This window comes from Microplitis demolitor, chromosome 7, assembly GCF_026212275.2.
Source record: "Microplitis demolitor isolate Queensland-Clemson2020A chromosome 7, iyMicDemo2.1a, whole genome shotgun sequence".
Taxonomy (NCBI): domain Eukaryota; kingdom Metazoa; phylum Arthropoda; class Insecta; order Hymenoptera; family Braconidae; genus Microplitis; species Microplitis demolitor.
The window spans coordinates 5,287,929-5,309,962 of record NC_068551.1 but is presented as its reverse complement, the minus strand read 5'-3'; the positions used below and the strand labels follow the sequence as shown (position 1 = coordinate 5,309,962).

At 25.9% G+C, this 22,034-nt stretch overlaps 3 protein-coding genes across 3 annotated transcripts; 2 read left to right on the top strand and 1 right to left on the bottom strand.

Annotated features, from left to right (window-relative positions):
• The first annotated feature begins 307 nt into the window (after positions 1-307).
• Positions 308-5,609, top strand: LOC103569551 (pleiotropic regulator 1). Its single transcript, XM_008546892.2, has 8 exons — positions 308-574; positions 642-763; positions 874-998; positions 2,463-2,725; positions 2,795-3,258; positions 3,341-3,520; positions 4,570-4,723; positions 4,826-5,609. The coding sequence occupies exons 1-8, from the start codon at positions 572-574 to the stop codon at positions 4,883-4,885; spliced, it is 1,371 nt and encodes a 456-aa protein (XP_008545114.1). The 5' UTR covers positions 308-571; the 3' UTR covers positions 4,886-5,609.
• A 404-nt stretch (positions 5,610-6,013) lies between these two features.
• On the bottom strand, positions 6,014-11,534 carry LOC103569549 (serine/arginine repetitive matrix protein 2). Its single transcript, XM_008546891.2, has 4 exons — positions 11,499-11,534; positions 10,973-11,435; positions 10,832-10,904; positions 6,014-9,860 (listed from the first exon to the last, which is right to left on the bottom strand). Exons 2-4 carry the CDS (start codon positions 11,185-11,187, stop codon positions 6,213-6,215), a joined length of 3,936 nt encoding a protein of 1,311 aa, XP_008545113.1. The 5' UTR covers positions 11,188-11,435; positions 11,499-11,534; the 3' UTR covers positions 6,014-6,212.
• Positions 11,535-12,612: 1,078 nt separating this feature from the next.
• On the top strand, positions 12,613-21,949 carry LOC103569548 (protein Mo25). Its single transcript, XM_008546890.3, has 8 exons — positions 12,613-13,095; positions 15,647-15,770; positions 18,187-18,354; positions 18,922-19,040; positions 19,153-19,321; positions 20,779-20,943; positions 21,036-21,140; positions 21,725-21,949. Exons 2-8 carry the CDS (start codon positions 15,669-15,671, stop codon positions 21,905-21,907), a joined length of 1,011 nt encoding a protein of 336 aa, XP_008545112.1. The 5' UTR covers positions 12,613-13,095; positions 15,647-15,668; the 3' UTR covers positions 21,908-21,949.
• Positions 21,950-22,034: the final 85 nt, after the last annotated feature.

Sequence of the window (22,034 nt, the reverse complement as noted above, 5' to 3'; positions counted from 1 at the left end):
TTGAATTAAATAAAAAAATGAATTAAAATAATAAAATTGAACAAAATGCACGTACGGATCTTGTATTTGTCTAAATACGCATTTTTTAATTATTAATCTCCTTACATTTGCTTTATTTATTTAAAAATTTAAAAAATTTACTCTAGTCAATGACATTCACACTCGTCAAAAAATAGACAATTGTTTTTTGTGCCTGAGATACTAAAAAAAAAAATTCATTTTTTTTATATTTATTTCTGGCCATCAGGTGGCAGGTTGAAAAACTTTAGTCCTGTCTTCTAAGTTACCATAAGTTGGTTAAAAAATAGTTACATGCGCACTCGCATGTTTTCCATGGAAACAGTGTGAAAATATGAAAACTAGCGAGGGAAATCAAGCTTTTGTATATAAAATTGCCGTCACGTGGCTCACAACAGTTTACAAGTCATTCAATTCTTTCTTCTCAAACTTACTAACGTTCACGTTGCGTTTTAAATAGTTTGTTTTCAAAACTATATCATACCGTGTTCCGGTACTTATTTACTAAACAAAATCTTGTTTATAAGTGTCAAAATTGTAAAATATTTTAAAAATGGTAACTAATAAAATTTTTATCTAATTCAAGTTTATTATCAACAAATTAAAAATTATTTATTTGATAGGTACAGCATGTCAATGATGTCGACAGACACTCAGTGCATACACTAGTATTTCGTTCATTGAAACGAACACATGATGTCTTTCTTAAAAATACAGGACTTTTGCCACCAGTTGATACCACATTGTAAGTACTTATTATTTTTTTTTTTTCTTTACAAACTCATTAATTATTATTTAATTAACTATTTAATATTTATAATTATAATTTATAATAATAAAAATACTAAATTACAGGTATAAAAAGTTGAAAAGTATCAAAGCTAGAGATACATACGGTCACATTGTTGACAAAGTTAAAAGTCAACCTATTGCACAACCAGTTCCTTCAAATAATAATGCAGAACCACCTCCACCAGGAGGTAAGTATTTAAATAAATTTTTAATACTATTTTTTTTTTCAATAATTTTGAAAAATCTTAAAATGAAAGACGCTACTCTACGCAAGCTCCGTTGTACAGAATATCAAAGTTAGTCAACGAATTAGCATCCGAGATTGACATTTTTGGTATCGGCAAATAAATTAGTCGCAAACGGCTGGATATTAGTTATATATAAGTGATATTTGTTATTTTTTGCTGCTACTTTTATTTTATGTTTTTTTTTTTTTTTTGATAACTTTTTTATCATCCCTGTGATTTTATCTATTTCTTAGATAAGTAATTTTAGTTTATCATTTATTTTTTTACCAATCGTTCCAATAATGTATAATTGCCTAGTGGTGTAATAAATTAATTAATTAAACTAAAGTTTAAATAAATTTTAAACGAAAATAATATATATTGTTTCAAATGAAACCTTTTTCAAATTCAAATTAAATGTAACTTATTCAAAAACGGTATTAAACCGAAAATATATTTTTTTAAAGTAAACCTGCGTATTTAAATTATATTTTAAACTAAATTAATTATCTACAGGGAAATCAAATTTTGAAACTGAAGTTTAATTTATTTGAGGCTTTCAATTATCATAAACGTGTCAAAATTTTATCAATTGTTAAAAAAAAAATTGGAGCATTAATTGAAAGAATGACAACGTAGTCGTAATTTGGATGAGATATAGTTTAAAATTAAAAATTACCTACAGTTAACATCAATTGAAAATTTATCAAATAAATTTCAGTAAAATCTTCATGTCAATTTTATAATTCAAATTTTCAAATTTTATAGACTAAAATTTATTCAACGAATTTCGCTTAACTCCTAATTGATAACAGCAGTAAGTTATTTTTTAAAAATTTTATATCTCGGTGAAATCGTAACAGTTTGATCTTTTTTCAATTAATGCTTTAATTTTTTGTTTATTTTAATTAATTGATAAAATTTTGATACGTTTGCGGCAATTGAAAGTCATTGGAAGTTTTTAAAGTGAAATCAGCAGACAACTGACATTTTTTTTTATTTTTAGATCAAGAAACTCAATATTACTAAAAATATATTTTTAAGAAATGAAAACAAAAGTTTTTTAAGGTTTTGGTTCACAGATTGTTAGAGCATTGTTTCAAATGATACCAATTTGTTTATAAAAACTAAACAATTGTCAAATGTCAAGTATTTTTACTATCATGCTTTTTAACTTGAACCCTGCATTAACTTCTATATGAAAGCTTAATTTAAAAGTATAAAAATGTTTCACTTTTGTAATCCGAAACCAAACCAATTAGTTTAATTTGTGCACATAAAGTATGTCTGACCGAAGTTTAAATTCTTCTAAAAAACCCGAAATAAACTCAATTTAAAATTTAAATTATACTCATTTTCAAGTATTTAAAAAATCTGCTGGAGTTATTCAATAGTTAAATTTTTGTTTTTTTTTAATTTGATTAGTTGAGGCATCCATCGAAACTCAAAATGACACGGCTTTGGTACCGGTCAGTATACCAGGAGTTACATCAGTGGTATCTACACCAAATTACACAAAAACAGTAGCAATGCCTGTTAAAAAATCACCTCTGGTATTAAAACCTAAATGGCATGCACCATGGAAACTATACCGAGTCATCAGTGGTCATCTTGGATGGGTAAGATGTTGCGCCATCGAACCAGGAAACGAAATATTTGCTACTGGCGCAGGTGATCGAATCATAAAAGTAGGTGTCATCATTTATTTGTTTTAAAAATAATTAGTCTTAATAACAAACAAATTTTTTACTTCATAGATTTGGGACCTGGCGAGTGGAAACTTGAAAATTTCATTGACTGGACACATCAGTACAGTAAGAGGTCTAGCGTTTTCCCACCGGCATCCTTACTTATTTTCATGCGGTGAAGACAAGCAAGTAAAGTGCTGGGATTTGGAGTACAACAAAGTTATCAGACACTATCACGGACATTTATCAGCAGTTTACAGCATGGCACTTCATCCGACCATTGATGTGCTGACGACAGCCGGTCGAGATTCTACTGCAAGAGTTTGGGACATGAGGACAAAAGCTAATGTCCATACTTTAGTTGGACACACCAATACAGTAGGTGCTGTCATCAGTCAAGCTGCTGAGCCTCAGATTATTACCGGCAGTCATGACGCCACAATAAGACTGTGGGATTTAGCTTCAGGAAAATCCCAAGCCACGTTAACTCATCACAAAAAAAGTGTTCGTGCACTTTGTTTGCATCCAACATAGTAAGTATTTATTTATTTCTTGATAAAAAAATTAAAAAAGGTCAGAAAAACTTTTTTTCTTACTCTTAATTTTTTTTTGCAGTTACATGTTTGCGTCCGGAGCTCCAGATAATATCAGAACCTGGAAATGTCCACAAGGTAAATTTATACAAAGTTTACCGGGACATAATGCACTCATTAATTGTTTAGCAGTTAATGCGGACGGTGTATTAGTATCAGGTGCTGATAATGGATCAATGCATTTATGGGACTTTAGAACTGGGTAACTAATAAATTTATCATTTTTTTTTTTTTTTCAATTAATGATCAGAATCCTCCTCGAAAAAATCCATGTGGAAAAGTATGGGTTTATGTAAGAATTCATAGGAATTAATATAGAAGTGTAAGGATTTATATAAGAATCCATGTAGGAAACCATGGGTATCTGGATTCCCTTATAGGAACTTAGATATATGGATTTCTCCATCAGAGATTTACATAGAAACCTGGGTTCCTATATAAGTAATTTTTATAGGATCAAGAGTATCGATTTCTTTATCTGTCGTCTATTGATACGCATATATGAATAAAAGAACAGATTAATATTCTATTGGCAGGATACTTTCTAACAAAAAATTGATTAATTGATGCTTTTTATATCAATATTTTTAAGAAGTTAATTAACTCAAGAAGTATGGTGTCACGCTTAAATAACCTGAACCAGACTAAATAAAAAATTCAAATGTTTAGTATAAAAATTCCGTACTTTATTAGCGCATACGATAACAAGCTTATGTGTTGGTTTAATTTCGAATAAACACACACACAAAAACCATGATAAAAAAGCACATGATAACAAACTTATGTGTTAACGTATATTTCGATAAACACATACAGAATAACTACGGTTATTTTGTCGTCGGTTATTTTGTCTTTGGTTGAACGATTACGCAATCCTATTGGCAGGATATTTCCTAACGAAAAACTGATTAATGATCTTTATATCAATATTTGTAATAAGTTAATTAACTCAAGAAGTATTACATCTTTATAGAAATTACAAATAATTTTATTAAAACATTAAACTAGGAATCGTATAGGAAAATTGTACTCCAGAAAAGTTTATGATGAGTTTTCCTAATTGCTAATCCATACAAAATTTATACAGAGAATCGACGTAGAAATTCATACTAGATTCTCATATGGATTTGGCATGGTGTAGATTCCTATAGGAATCTAGCCTGGATTCTCATATGGATTTTTTTAATAGAGAAATGATTAAATTTTTTATTGTGCGGATTTTTTTTATAATTAATTTTTTTTATTTACAAGCTACAATTTTCAACGTTTGTGTCCACCTGTTCAACCTGGATCTATGGATAGTGAAGCTGGTATTTTCAGTGCGACTTTCGACATGTCAGGGTCTAGATTAATCATAACTGGAGCAGACAAAACAATTAAATTATTTAAAGAGTGTGATGATGCTGTAAGTATAATTGAACTTCGACTTCATTTTCTTTGAGATCATAAGAGTTAAAGTTTGAAAAAAATTCATTTATTCGAAAACTTTGTTACATTTATTTTACAGACTGAAGAAAGCCATCCTGTCAACTGGAAACCGGAAATAATAAGAAGAAGAAAGTTTTAAAAACTGTAAAATTTAATTTTATAAAAGTACAATAAATAATAATACTCTATATATAAAATTAAATCATTTATATTTATAAATAAAATACATATAATTTCAAAATGTAAAGAAAAAAAAAAACAATATTTAAATATTTTTTTACATTCAAATTTTTCAGTTTATTTTTAAAATTTTGTCGTATAAATTAAAAAAACAATAGAAGTTAAAAAATTTTGTAGAATTTAAAACTATAAAAAATAAATAATTTTTCTTTTTAACTTAAAAAATATAATAATACTAGCAGATCCCTTGTGCTTCGCAGGCTAAAATTGTGTAGGGTAGAAGTACCGTTTTTGGCCACTTAGAAATTTAAAATAAAATAATTTGTAAAATACGCAATGGCACAATTAATTTTTTAAATGTGTCTAAAGATACTTTTATCACACTATTAAAATTAAAATTTTTTTTAATACCTTTTCATTAATTAAAATAAAGTATTAAATGTCCAAAAATGGAGCAGTAGCCACCAATGGTACTTCTACCCTATATAAAAAATTTTTCATCAAAAATATTGTCTGCATAACAATACAATTTTTCAACATTAAACTTACTATCAGACATTTAAAATGAAATTTTTTGTATTTTTAAACAAGAATTTAATTTGACGATGATAATTATTATTATTATCAGTATTTTCAGTACTGATTAAAATACTAATTAGAAAATGGAATAAAATTATATCATGCCAAAAAAAGACAGATTCATATATATTATAATCTTTTATTTAAAAAAAAAGAACAAACGATTATCGATAAAATTTGTTCAAATGAAATTTAAAAAAGTATACTTTTCATCAAAATGATAATAATATATAGCGAAAAACTTTTTTTGAAATACGCAAAATTTTGTGGTATAAATTTAATCTGAAAATATCCAATAATTTTTCGTGATACGCGTTTAAAAAGAGACCTGTTATTTTATAGATATAAATATATACAATTTAAAAATAAAATATTGAAATATCAAATAATTCCATTCATGTAAATAATATTTATTTTACAATTATAATATAAGATACTAATTACAATGTCTAAAAGTTTACAACAGATATTTAGTATAACTTCATTTAACATGAAAGATTTACATAAAAAAAATTTTTATTATTTATATATATATTTTATAGTAACAATTAAAGAGTATACATCAGTTATTAAAAAGTCAAAATTTTAATTTATCATTTTTTTATATTCATTTTGTACTTTATATAAAATATTATTCAGTTCCTAATATCATAATTGTTTATTTATAAAAAAAAAAAAAAAAGCAAAAAAAAAAAAAAGACGTTTATTTACGCGTGTTGCAATAACAATTTAGCTTCTTCAAATAAACTAGTGAAAGGTTTTAAAACTTCCGGGTCTTCATCATCATATTTATCACGTTGATTATTAAATCTATAAAGACTATCATCAGTAATAATCAAACTGCACACCGAATCATTTGTTATTTTTTCTCTAAAAAGTGCCGTGTGTATCATCGCGACATTATCAAGCAGCAATTTACTATTATCATCATCATTATATTTATTTTTAATTTTGTTAATAAATTCGTCCCCGGCATATTTAACTGATATACCAATTCGTTGGAATATAGCTTTACATTGCCATCGACATTGTGCTGAGTCTTGATTTGACATCACAGGTCTTCTCGGTTGAGTTTCTTTAACTAAACTTTCCCAATCAACACCTAGCGCATCACCTAGACCTTTACCGCTTGTTTTAATATCTTCCTCTAATTCGCCGTCAGAAATTTCTTCAAAGTCCATTGCCTCCATGTTGTCTTCATCAATTGCCGCAGTCTCTTGTTGTTCATCTTTGTCTTTTTCCTTATGTAATACACTAATAGCAGCAGCAGCAGCAGTAGCAGCAACTGCAGTAACACCTGTCGCAGTAGTAGCAGCAGTAGCAACTAAAGCAGCAGTAGACTCTTCAGCAACTCTTTCAGGCGATGCTTTAGAGGCTTGAATAATTTCATCACTAATAACCGTTGAAGTTTTATTATTACCAATGTCTTTTTCTACTTCAACAGATTTCTTATCTTCAGATTCTTCGTCTTCCATATTAAGAATATCATCAGGGTCATCACTGATATCACTCAAGTCACTTTCCGTATGCCGAGTCAATGACTCTTCTAAACACACACGTTTTATTTCAACCACAACTGGTTGTTCCAATACTTTTGGTTCTAATACTTTTTCTTTCGAAAGTGATTTTTTTTGTGAACTATCTGTTGATTTTTCACGACTTCTTCGTGGTCTACCTTCAGCCAATTCCATTAATTTTTTATTTATTGGCTCTTCTTTCATGCTACCATGAAGAGAACTTTGTTTAGATCCATGACTACCACAATCATCACCACCAGCAGCACCAACTCCACCAGCACCACGAATCTCAGGTGTATTATAAGGTCCACGTCGTTTCCCATAAATATTTTCACCAATTTCCATGTCTTTGTGACGTTCATTTCTGTACGGACCTCTTACATGAATCGATTGGTTTTCCCAGGGTTTTCTCGTTTCATTTATTTTCCAATCAGCCATAGGACTGTCGTAACGTTGAGGCCATTCTTCATCGTGTGCCTCTGAACGAGGAAGGCTCTCTCGATCCCAGTGATGATTGCGCGGTCGCCATTCTCTGTCTTCCCAATCAGCTGGCGGGTAAACACGATCCCTGCTACCGTGATCAGCAGCTTCATGATGCATGTCCCAGTTATCGTTACTGCTTTCATCTCTCACCGGACCAGGTCGTAGCTTATCGCCACTGTACATTGGATGATGATGTTCATCGAAAGGTCTTTCATTTTGAACAGGATACCTAGAAGGTCTATCATCATCACCACCACCACCACCTCCGCCACGACCACGACTCCTCCGTTCACTAAACGGACTATTAAATTTACGTGTCTCAATAGGTTTTCTACGTTCCTCTTCGTGCGGATGGTAATCGATACGTCCCGGTGGTTCATCCTGCTGATCCCAATGATCCGAAGACACTCTCGAATATCCACGATCAAAATTTCTATCCACTTCCATACTTCTACGCGGACTATCCCGTCGTTCAATTTTGACAGACGATGAAATTTCTTTCCTATCATGTTCCATTGTCGAGTGTCCTCTTTCGTATCTAGTACCACCTTGCACACGTCTATGTCTATTACCACCACCACGTTCGTAAATAGCATCACGTTCAGGTAAATGTTCACGTGACACAGATACATTTTTATCAATCGGTTTCTCCAGCGAACGTTCTCGCTGAAAACGATCAAGTCTCTCTCGATCAACATTTTTATGTACAGCCTCTTTGTCTATTGTACGTTCATATTTATTACTATCAAATCGTTGAGACGAAGATGTTTTGTTATCACGGTCTGATAATTTAATATCAGAGTTACCACGTTCACCACGACGATCTCGTGAATTATTTTTATCATCCTTCATACCATTATCTTTAATACGTTCTTTATCACGTACATAACGTGAATTTTTATCAATACCACTACTGCTACTGTTCATAGCAACAGAAGACGCAACAGTTAATTCACGTTCACGTTTTTGCGTACTGTCTTTATCACGGTCACGACGTTCACGAGCAATATTACCGCGATCAACATCATCACGATCTTTGTCACGTTGATCTGAACGTATCTGCTGAGCACGTGGGTGACGAGACTCATCGCCACCTCCACTGCGAGTAATATCTTTATCACCACGACGTTCTCGACTTTTAGGACGATTTCTACTGTCATTGCCATGATTTTTATCATCAATATCCCGTGATCCAAGCTGACTTTTTTTCTGTCCTTCATCTTGACTCAACGACAAACGTGATTTTATTTCACTCTTACGTACATCATCACGGTCTTTACTGCGCTCACGTTTATGAGCATTGTCACGATCTTTTTTTTCCAATTCACGTGACTTGTTTGTCGACGATGAAGAAGACGAAGATGTCATGATAGCAGGAGACTTTTCAACATGACGTGGTGGAGTTGCTTCGCGTTTAGATCGTGGTGGTTTGTCAGGTGTACGACTGCGTCGTGCTTTAATTGGTGTTTCTTTGGGTTGCTTAGGACGTTCTATTGGTGGCGTTCGTGAAATATGTTCTTTGTCTTTAGCCCTGACTTTGGGTCTCAATTTATCATCGACTTTCTTTTCTTCCCCTCGATTTTTATTTTTTTCCGATTGTTCTTTCGCAACTTTATCAACATTCTTAGCATTTTTCGGAGTCTCTTTGGCAGCGCTACTGCTGTCCTCAGAATCACGGCCTTTACGATAATGACGTTCATCTTTGCTGGGTTTACCTTTAGGTGATTCACTGCGATTTCTCTCCTTAGATTTAGCGGAGGTGTGAGTTGTCACAGAAACAGGAGATCGCGTTCTTGAAACCGAGTTATGTTTACGACCAGCATTTGCTGCGGTTGTTGCTTTTTTAGTTGTCTTCAATACCTCTTTCTTAGCGGGACTCTCAACTCTACGTTTCTTTTTAACCGGTAATTTATCAGTCTTACTGCTGTTGAGACGTTTTAATTTTAATTTTTTTTTACCACGATCTTTATCGTCTTCATAATCAGACGAAACGCTGTGATGACGTTTAGTTTTAGTTTTTTTCAATTTTTTATTGCGCGAATCAGATGTTGAACTTGATGATGAATCGTCACTTGATGAACTGCTGCTACTACTCGATGAACTAGAGCTACGTGAACTCGACGATGAACTCATAACTCGTTTTTTATGTTTTACTTTATCTTTGCCATGTACCTCTTTGTCTTTCTTCATTTGTAACTCCAATTCACGTTGTAGCAATTGACGTCTACGCTCCAGTACTTTCTCGTCTTCGTACTCCAAATCCGTTTGATTCCACTCTTCAATATTTAAATCTGGACTGTGTGATGTTTTCTTCACAACTTTTGATGTGATTCTTTTAAAAGGATCCTCCTTAGCCTGTTGATAATTCAAAAATTATTTATTATTTCTCAGAAAATTTTTAAATTTATCATGAGTGCAAATGTAGCAGAGATAGGACGATTTTTTTATTACACATAAAAAAATTGAATAATTTAAATAATAAAATTTAAAAAAATTCATGGATTGAATTTTGAATTTCTAAACATGAATTTTTTTATTTTATTGACATTTTAATTTATTATTTAAAAGTTGTTAACCTTTCCTAAAGTAAAAGCCCCTATTGCCGCTCACTTTTCATTAGAGTGAGATTAAATCACTCAATATAAATTAATAAATAAAATTAAAAACTATATTTTATTTTTATAGTTATTTTTTGAAGTTTCAAGTTTTAGAATAAAATTTTAGTTTTAAGAATAATCTTGATAATTAATTATTATTAATTTTTGAAATAAGGTCTTTGAGTGTACCCATAGTCGCTCACTAAAAGTTGTCATGTACCATTACTCGATCAACACATGGTCCTATAGTCGTTCAGAGACAATATCAATTAAACTATCATAAGTTTATTGATTTGGACAAATAATTTATAAATTATATTACTTTATTCTTTCATAATATTAAATTTCATGAATTTTAAAAATATATTTAATAAGATATAGTTATAACAATTATTAAAAAACTTTACGTTACTTAAATTTAATCTAAAGAACGAACGTTAAAGTAAAAAATGTCCGGCTATGCGCGATTTCGAAAACAGTCACTTAATTTAAATTTACAATTTATTATAAATTAATTTGATACATGATATTTTAATATATTTAGATTCACAAATAATTATTTATTAATAACAATTTTTTTAGTTGAAATTTTTTTTTTTTAAATTATAAGAAACGCATTAAACAGTTAAAGTAAGCGACTAATGGTACTGAGCGGGTATAGGGGCCTATTGAATAGGGGCTTTTATCTTATCATAAATTTGTCACTAAAAATGATTTTAAAATATTTACCACTACGTTAGCATTGGGATTATCCTTTTTTGCTCTTTTAGAAGGACTAATCAATGTATGAGTATTAGCATATCTGTAAAAAAAAAAATATTTAATTATAGGTAATAAGTAATTCAATTGTTTATTATTAAAAATACATACTTGCAAGTTTTTCCATAGGAACAATTGCCATTCGATGCCCAATTACGACAATAATCGGATGTAATACTTGGTGGAGTATTAATTGTCGTATTTGTTTGATTAGTTGAAGTTGTTATCGGTTTAGTTCCTAACCTTTCAAATACACTTGGTCTACGCGAATCAGTATTACATTTCGTTGGGTCGACTGTTATTTTTCTTATATTTGATTTTGACATATTATCTCACCATAAAACAATTAATTTTCGAAAATGGAAGCACATAACTGCAGTATGCAAAAATACTAAGTTTTTTTTTCGTTCGTTTTCGTTATTTATGTTATGTATATATATATAGATATATATATTATATATATACCGTTACCACTATATTGATAATTTATTTTTCTTTTCTTTTTTCAATTCAAATAATTCACACGGTTATTTCTGATAAATTTTTTTAAACGAAAATAATAAATTTATTTAAACTAAAAAAAAAAAAAATTGTGAATTAATAAATGTACTGATGTTTCATATAAAAATATACATACACTGTCTACCAAAAAGAATAAAATAGATGCTGTCTACATCACAACATATTACAAGTTCTAAAAAAATGCTCCAAGTAAAGTTACTAGAATATTCGAGTTTGCTGGGAAATTTTTAAAGGATGAAAATTCCCTGCAAGTTAAAAAATTTTGAAAATTCAAAAGTACAGACCACGTGCGCTCATGTTGTAATAAAATAAATTATTAATTTTCTTTTTTAATTAAAAATTTTGTAATCAACATCTAGAAATTTGTAGTTTTGTTTTTTTAATTTATAGTTTATTCGATGACAGTTGGCAAGTCGATTTGTCACTAGATAAACTCGCACTCTGGAGGCGATTTTCGTTTAAAAGTAAGAACAAAAAATATTACCTATTGATAAAGTAGAAATAAATTAGTAGTTGAACCTGAAGATTACTGATTTAAAAAATGAGAAATTCATTTAATAAAAGTAAATCTGAGCATTCAAAATCATTAATGAGCACTTAGACTATCTAGAGATTTTCGAGCAATTTGAAATCATTTGTCCTAGGCCAAACTCTCGCTAATTCAACTACAATTAATTAAAATAAATTAAAACCTTAATTGATAAAAGGACTATGTCGCCAAATCAAATTAAAAAAAAAAATTACTGACAGTTGTTATGAATTCCGAATTAAAAAAAATTTTTTTTGAATAAATTTTAGCGTAAAAAATTTAAAAATTCGAATTTTAAAATTGACATGAAGATTTTACTGAAATTTTTTTTTCAAATTTTTTAAACTCTCTATCGATTTCAATTGTAAGTAATTTTTTTAAATTTATATTTTAGCGCCATTGTCTTTTTTTGAATTTTCGCTTCGATTTTTTTTTAATCAATTGATAAAATTTAATATATTCATGACAATTAAAAGTAATTAAAAATTTGAAAAAAGAGGGAATCATTTTGAAAATAGCCTCAACAAAAAGTAAATACACTTTTTTTTTTAAATTGGGTTAGTAAGTTTTAGTATTTTTTAAAAACCTAGCAACAAAAAGAAATCCCTAGACCGCTCGGATGATCGCGCACTCTGGCGGAAAAAATAACAATTTTAAAAAATAAATTAATTGGCAACCGTAACACCAACGTCAGTTCGTCAGTTTCATGAGCAGTGTTCGTGAGTAAAGAACTCGGTTACTTGAGTTGATAAAAAAAAAATTATTTAGTTATACGATGTATTAATATACACCTATATTTATTTCAATATTTAATCATTCAATCATTACTAATTGATTGAATTTTTCTATAATTATAAATTCAAGTTATTCAACATAGTGGATTTGTAACGAATCATTTATTATTTAAATTTTTGTGTGATAGATAAAAGCATTTTGTTGTTCGTTTCATTTTAACTTTTTTTTTTTATCGACAAATTATTTATTTGTCACGAGATACCTCAACTACATATATACATATACATATATATAACTAGTACGCCTTACACATCAATAATAAATGATCTATTAGTAAAAAATAAAAAATTTAAAAATATACATAAAGACAATTGTGGGAATAATTTTTTTATCAAGTGCCAGTGATAAATAATCACTGCGTAAATTTTATTTGGATTTAAATTGAATGGTAAAGTTAATTAGTTTACATTTTTATTGCGTAATTATTTTTTTTTAAATATAATATAGGTTATATATATGAATTTTTAAAAATTATCCTTATGTTTATTTATCTATTAATTTATGTCATGTCATTAAATTATTAGCCTACTTTTTTACTGTTTTAAATTTAAAATAATATATATATTTTCTATAATAATTTATATTTTTTACTTGGCATCATTTCTAAAATTTCAATTTCTCTGCATTCTTCGAGCGACTTTCACAACCAAATTATTGATATTTTTTTTATATTATATATAGATATATATGTATAGATATAAAGGTATATATCTATATTATAATATAATACAGTGGATGATGATTCATAGCTTTGACTTTTTTAACATTTGTTTCAATTCCTGATCAATAATACTAGTTTTTATTAAATAACTTTTTTTTTTTTATTTAATTATTTATAATTATCACTAAGTACTAAAATGCGAGCATTTAAATTCTGTTTAGATCTTTGATATTTATGTATTTTTAAATAGCTTTATATATATGACTATATAACTATAGATCTATGTAATTTGTAAAATTAAGATGTTCAGACTATTTGCGTATGATTGTACGTAATTTAGATGATATATGTCTTACTCATTAATTTTAGAAAACAATTTATATATTAAATTATTTAGTATTAATAAAATTTTAAATAGATAATTTTTTTAAATTTAAATTTAAATAATTAATTATTCAAAACAAGTTTTTCACTTATGAATAATTTTAAAAGTATAAATGTAGCAGATAAATTTAAACTTATAAATAAATAAAAAAAATATTTTTAAAAAATGCACTTAATAATTTTTTAATTTTTTAAATGTGCATTTTTAAAAAATTTTATTTCATTAATAATTTACTCTATTTTTTAATAATTTTAAATCGTCTGATGTTTGCTACATTCATATGACAATAAAGTTAACAGACATTTAAAAGTTTTTTGATTTTTTTTAACAAAAAAATATTTTGAAACATTGCACGTATAGTTAATGAAATTTTCTAGAAAATTTTTTAGAAAAAAAAATTTTTTTTTTTTTCATCATTTCTCTGTTAAAAAAAATTCTCTCTAATTTTAAATGCTTGCTAATTTTACTATCATTACATTCACACTCATGAATAATTTTTTATTAATTAAAAGAATTCAAATTCAAATTTTAATTTGAAATTTTTCATTGAAAAAAATAGTGTTAAATTAATTGTTCATTTTTAATTTTCACAAGGAATTAAAAAAATTTTTATAATTAAATGTAAGCATTAATTAAATCTTTGAGAGTATTGTTTAAATAATGATACTATAGTTAGCTGACTTCTAATAATTTTTTAAATATTTTTTAAAATAATAAATTATAAAAAAAAAAAATACTTGAAAAAATTGCACTTATAGTTTTTTAAATTTTCTACATGTGCATATTTTTATTTTTTTTTTTCTTGTCATTGATTTGTTGAAAAAAAAATCCGAAAATTGTTAGTCTGTCAACTTCGTCATTTTTAATATGATCCTGATATTAGAGAACATTCAACAGTTTTCATATTTTTTTTCAACAAATTACAAAAAAAAATATGCACATGAATAAAATTAAAGGAACTATAAGTGCACTTTTTAAAAATATTTGTATTCTTTATAATTTACTTTTTTGAACAAATTCAAAAAATTGTTAGATGACTAACTTCAGTATCATATTTTAAATACTAATTATTTATTAATTAAAAAATTTTTCTATAAATAATTTTTTCTATAAAGTTCGATCGATTGTTTATTTATAGACGTGATAAAATAACTGTCCTCTTAAATTGTTTGCTAATAATTTATTCATTAAATTTTAATTATCCGAAGCAATTAGTAATGTTTTGATAATTTTATCAAATATTTATTGAAATTAAATGTAAATAGGTTTTTAAAAATAAATTATATTTATATTTTTTTTTCTAATGTAAAAATTATAAATATTTTTAAATTTATATAATTTTTTTTAGCACAATTAAATAAATGTGAATTAATTAAAATGATCATTCAGTTAACAGACAATTAACAAGTTTCAGATTTTTTTTTAATTAATCGTTTAAAAAAAAAAAAGCACATGGGGAGAATGAAAAAAACTATAAGTGCAATTTTTTAAAATATTTTTTTTTTATTGTTAATAGTTTTAAAAAAAATTCAAGAATTATTAATCGTCGGCTACCATCAGTATCATTAATTATATTTTTTAATTAAAATTTTTATAGTCGCATAAATAAAATAATTCAATAAAATAATTATCTTCTAATTGACGTTATCTTTAAATATTTTAACAACTCTCAGTGTTGATCTTTTCATTTAGTTAATTATTATATTGTTAATAACCATAACTATAATTATATTTAATAATAGTTTAATTACTAAACCAATAACTATCATCATTAAAACATATACGTAGATGTTATCGTCAGCGATTAAAAAACATTTAAATAATTACGGTATTAAAGATTAGTTATCTGGTATCGATAATTTTAATAATAAATGTATTTATAATTTTCTTTAGGTTTGTATCCTGTAATCACATCATGCCTCTGTTTGGAAAATCGCAAAAAAGTCCGGCTGAGGTTGTAAAAGCATTAAAGGAAGCTGTTAATGCACTTGAACGTGGTGATAAGAAGGTCGAAAAGGTATATTAGTTAATGATAATTACATGATCTATCTATTTTTGTCATATGAATAATCTGGATAATTATCAATAAGATATAATCCAATCCTTTAGTGACTCATTTATTTATTAACAAAAATTATTTCTGATGAATAAAATAACATGACAACACTGCCGTACACTGAATCAAAAAATTTATCTTTTAAATTACTAACTTTTATAAATGTTTAATGTTCAAATTTGTAAATTTTGAAAATAAAATTTAGAATTAAATTAAAATATTAAATTTGTGATCCTGAAGTCTACAGACAATTAACAATTTTCGGACTATTTTTTCAACAAATCGATTTAAAAAAAAAAAAAAAAAAAATGCACATGTAGAAAATTAAAAAATCTATAAGTGCATTTTTTTAAAATATTAAAATATTTTTTTCTATAGTTCATCGTTTTGAAAAACATTCAAAAATTATTCAAAGTCGGGTAAATTCAGTATCACGTGAAATTTAGTATTAAGATGTCCAAAAAAAATCAACTATTTTTTTTAACCAGTAAGAAACCAGTAAGAAACTGATAGCAATTTTGAAAAAAAAAATTTTTTAAATTTGAGCTCCGTATTTAAAGTTCTGGAACTTATTTTTACAGAGTTAATTTTTCTACAATAAATAAAGTAATGTGCAATTTTACAAAAAATTATTTTGACATGGTAATATCTCATGAAGTCTAACGGAAAATAATTCATGTTAAATAGACGGTAAATTGAAAAATGTGATGAGCCTAAAAAATAAATATTACGAACTCAAATTCTGAAAATTTTTTTTTTATGTACACAGTAAAAAATATTTTGTATCTGTGTTAAATACGGTCCGTGTTAAATTTTTTGTGTTGATTATTTTATGTTAAATTAACGCATTTCACTGTGTTACTTTAAAATTTTAAATCGGTCTACTGTTTAACACTTTAAAAGTGTTACTTAATTTGAAAATTTAAATCGTAAACATTTATTAAGTGTTTCTTTAAAATTAACACTAAATTTATGTTAAGAAGTCAATCGATAGTCGCGGAAGAATTATTAGAAAAATGAAAGTAAAATCGAAATTTTATAAATGTCAATTTAATTTAAAAATTTTAATTATTTTTTTAAATTTACCATTTACTAAAAGCTGGAATTTTTTCATACTAAAAAAAAAAAATTAGTTATAATTTGAATTATTTTATGCAATGTCCAAGTTATTTTTTCCCTAAATAAAAATGTTTTTGTTTTTTTAAAAGAAATTCATTGATTTACTATTTACGATTGCTATTAAATATTACGTGGCTTTTTTAAAATCTTTACTGATAAAATCATTGTTTACTATCCAAAAGTATTCATTTACTAAATATTTATGGTACAAAAATAAATGTAATAGTTAACATTTTTTTGTCGCCACTGACATTTAAAAAGTATTGAATTTACTTCTCGTATTACCCGAATTTAGTATTGAAATTCAACACAAATTGTCTGTGTTAAAAAATAACACAAATATTATGTGGACCGTTTTTAGCAAACAAATTGTTTTGATTCGAACGCAATATTCTTTACTGTATTCTGAGCAAAAAAATAATTTTTTACTAGAACAATGTTATTAATTTAATAGTTTACTTTATTGATTCATCACTAAAATATATGTTTGTAAATATTATTTGTTATTTTTATTTTAAAAAATTTCTTTGTTTACGTGAATCGAATATGAGTACCCTCACTTTTCTAACAAAAAATCAATTTTTTTTAAATATATTATTTAAGGACATTCTCAGACAATGTCCCTCACTTTTTAAAAATTTTCATAAACGTGTGAAAACTTTATTAATTAATTCAAAAAAAAAAAAAAAAAAAAAAAAAAAAATACCTTAATTAAAAAAGAACAATTTCACCGAGATATAAAATTGAAAAAAAAATTACTTATAGTCGTTATCAATTAGGAGTTGAACGAAATTTGTTGAATAAATTTTAGTCTACAAAATTTGAAAATTTGAATAATAAAATTGACAATTTTTTTTTAAATTAATTAATAAAATATTGATACGCTTATGCCGGAGTTATATAAAAAATTAAAGAATTAAAATAATAAAGTTAAAAAAAAAATGCACATACTGAATTTTGAATTGTCTCAACATGCATTTTTTTATTTTTATTTTATAAGCATTTTAATTTTTTATTTCCAAATTTTTAAAATTGTCAGATGACCGGTAACTTCAATATCATAAAACTTATATATTCTTTAATAATCAATTTTTTGTTTCAATGTACTTTAAGATGAAAAAAAAATAAAGGATTTTTTTTCTCACACGCCAACAAATATTCAAATTTCCCTGATATAATTGTTGATAAATAAATCCTACTAAAAAATTTGAATATTATATATTTTAATAAATTAATAAATAAAAATAATAATTTACAGGCTCAAGAAGATGTAAGCAAAAATCTTGTACACATAAAAAACATGCTTTATGGTACTGCTGAAACAGAACCACAAGCTGATATTGTTGTGGCACAACTTGCACAAGAACTGTATAATAGTAATTTATTACTATTACTTGTACAAAATTTAAGTCGCATTGATTTTGAGGTAATTATTTAAACTATATTTAAAATATTATAGCCCTTATATATATATATATATATATATATATATATATATATATATATATATATATATATATATATATATATATATATATATATATATATATATATATATATATATATATATATATATATATATATATATATATATATATATATATATATATATGTAAAAAAATTTAACAATTACCGTCAGTATAAATTAATTTCTATCCGTGATAATTAAATTGGACGTAGTCTAGACCGTAAATTCTGAGGTTTCCCGACTTAACTCTAAAATTCTTTTTTATTGACTGCCGCTAAATCTGGCGCCATATTAATTTAAATTAACTTAATAACTCGGTACTTAGTAATTAATTAATCAATGTAAAAAATTAGTATTCAATCTCTGAAACCGTAACTTTATATTTTGGCACGACTCCATTTAAATTTTCCAACAAACAATATCTAATTGTTATTTAATTTAAATAAATTATTCGTTTGAATTTAAATTAAAGTGCATCACAATTATTTATTTATTGATTAATCTATTAATTAAATGTTTTCCTAGGGTAAAAAAGATGTTGCTCAAGTTTTCAATAATATTTTACGAAGACAGATTGGCACCAGATCACCAACAGTAGAATACATTTGTACAAAACCTGAGATATTGTTTACACTTATGTCTGGGTAAATAAAAATTTATTTAATTATTTTACTTCTTAAATTTTGGCTTGGAAATGAAAATTTAAATTAGCAATTAAATTATTCAAAAAATAACATAACAATATTTTTTTTGTAGATATGAGCATCAAGACATAGCATTAAACTGTGGAACAATGTTAAGAGAATGTGCAAGATATGAAGCACTGGCTAAAATAATGATTTATTCCGATGATTTTTACAATTTTTTTAGATATGTCGAAGTATCTACATTCGATATTGCATCAGATGCCTTTTCTACTTTTAAGGTAATTTTTATTTTTAAGAATATTTCTGCTGCAATGGATATCATCCCGTAACTTTAAGAAAATTTTGTGATAATATTGAAAATACTTTAAATTTTAATTAAGTTCGATTTTTCCAACACAATTTTTACCGCGAAATCCAAATGTTTTAAAATCAGTTTCACATTTGTTACAAAATATTTTATTTTATCGAGTAAGGAAAGCCCCTATACTTGCTCAGTACCATTAGTCGCTTACTTTAACTATTTAATGCGTTTTTTTATAATTTTTATAAAAAAAATTGCAACTAAAAAAATTGTTATTGATAAATAATTATTTGTGAATCTAAATATATTAAAATATCATGTATCAAATTATTTTATAATAGATTATAAATTTAAATTAAGTAACTGTTTTCCAAATCGCGCATAGCCAGGCATTTTTTACTTTAACGTTCGTTCGTTAGATTAAATTTAAGTAACGTCAAATTTTTTAATAATTGTTATAACTATATCTTATTAAATATATTTTTAAAATTCATGAAATTTAATATTATGAAAGAATAAAGTAATATAATTTATAAATTATTTGTCCAAATCAATAAACTTATGATAGTTTAATTGATATTGTCTTTGTGCGACTATAGGGCCATGTGTTGATCGAGTAATGGTACATGACAACTTTTAGTGAGCGACATAGGTACACTCAAGGACCTTATTTCAAAAATTAATAATAATTAATTATCAAGATTATTTTAAAATTCAAAATTTTATTCTAATACTTAAAGCTACAAAAAATAACTATAAAAAAAATATAGTTTTTAATTTTATTTATTAATTTATATTGAGTGATTTAATCTCACTCCAATGAAAAGTGAGCGGGAATAGGGTCTTTTACCTTAGTGTCGAAAAATATCGGCTCAAAAATTGTCATCACGATAATGCCCACAATTATTTACGACTTTTGATTAAATTTTAAAGACAAGAAAAATCGGTTGATTTTTTAAAAAGTCAACATTTGAAATTTTTTTTAGTTTCATAGAAATTTAATTTAATTTAAAAATTATTATTAAACGAAAACTAATAGTTGATTTCTGTTAACTTAATCTTAAACGTCTGACAATTTGCTTTCTTTATTTTTTAAAACTTTTAGTAACTTTGAAAATTTAATAAAACATCAAAACTTTTTTGCGGCATTAACTTGAAACAACTTCTAGATGACATGGCATAACTAAACTTACAAAATATATATTGTAGTTGATAAAATAAGATACAATATAGCTTACTCAATTGTAACTTGATAAATCTTGAGTTATTTATAAAATATTAAAAATACCGGCATGATTTTTGTGAAACCTCAGTTATGTCTAGAAGATGAATCCAAAATAATTTAAATTATTTATATTTCAATTCAATGACTAAAATAAGTTTATTTTTTAAAAATCTATTTACTAACCAAATCATTCTTTTCCTTCTAAACAGGAATTGTTAACGAGGCACAAAATATTAAGTGCTGAATTTTTAGAAGCCAATTATGACAAAGTTTTTTCACATTATCAGAGGCTATTGAATTCCGAAAATTACGTAACTCGTCGACAGAGTTTGAAATTACTTGGAGAATTATTATTGGACAGACACAATTTTACTGTAATTATTAATAACAATAACAAATAATAACAATAATAACAGTGTGGCCTAAGTTTTAAGGACAGACATTTATAATTTAAATTATTTCTTAGGTCATGACTCAATATATATCGAATCCAGATAATTTAAAGCTCATGATGAACATGTTGAAAGAAAAATCACGCAATATACAATTTGAGGCCTTCCATGTATTCAAGGTAAGTTTGAATTTTAAAATTATATTTTTTTAATAATAAATAGTTTACAGAAAATGTTTGGACAAGTTTTTTATTTAAAATGGTGAACACAGATTTTTGAATGTGAAATTCCCCGACTTGTCCAGGTATTCCAGTAAAATAATTAAAAAGTTCCCTAACTATATGTAGTAATATTAAATTATTGGAAATATTTATTTAATTTAAAATAAAATGGCATAAGTCAGTTCAATAAATAATCAATCATTGTCGCAAAATGAAGCTTTATTTTATTATTTGTCAATGTTCATAGATTTCTTTCATTTATTAAATGAATAATTTTTTATTCTTTATTTTAAATCTATGTTTTTATATAACTTGACTAACAATTTATTTTAAATAAATTGACTAACAATTTGAAAAGTTACAAATAATTCGAAAAGTTTCGAATAATTTGGTTAAAAATAAATTGTTATTAAATAAAAAAATTTCTGTCCAAAAAATTCCCTGTAAACTATTATTAATTTATGAAAAAGGGCATGAATCGATATAATAATTTTTTTTCCATCATTAATAAATGTTTAAATTATAAAAATAAATTTCTGTAGGTATTTGTTGCTAATCCAAATAAACCGAAGCCAATATTGGATATTTTACTACGTAATCAAGAGAAATTAATTGAATTTTTAACGCGCTTCCACACCGATCGATCCGAGGATGAACAATTTAATGACGAAAAAGCATATTTGATTAAGCAGATTAAAGAGTTAAAGTCTGTACATGAAAATTAATACATTTCATTTATTTGTTCTTATTAAATATTATTAATTTTATTATTATTATTATTATTATTATTATTATTATTATTATTATTTTATTATTATTATTATTATTAATCATTTTTTCCCAACTAGTTAT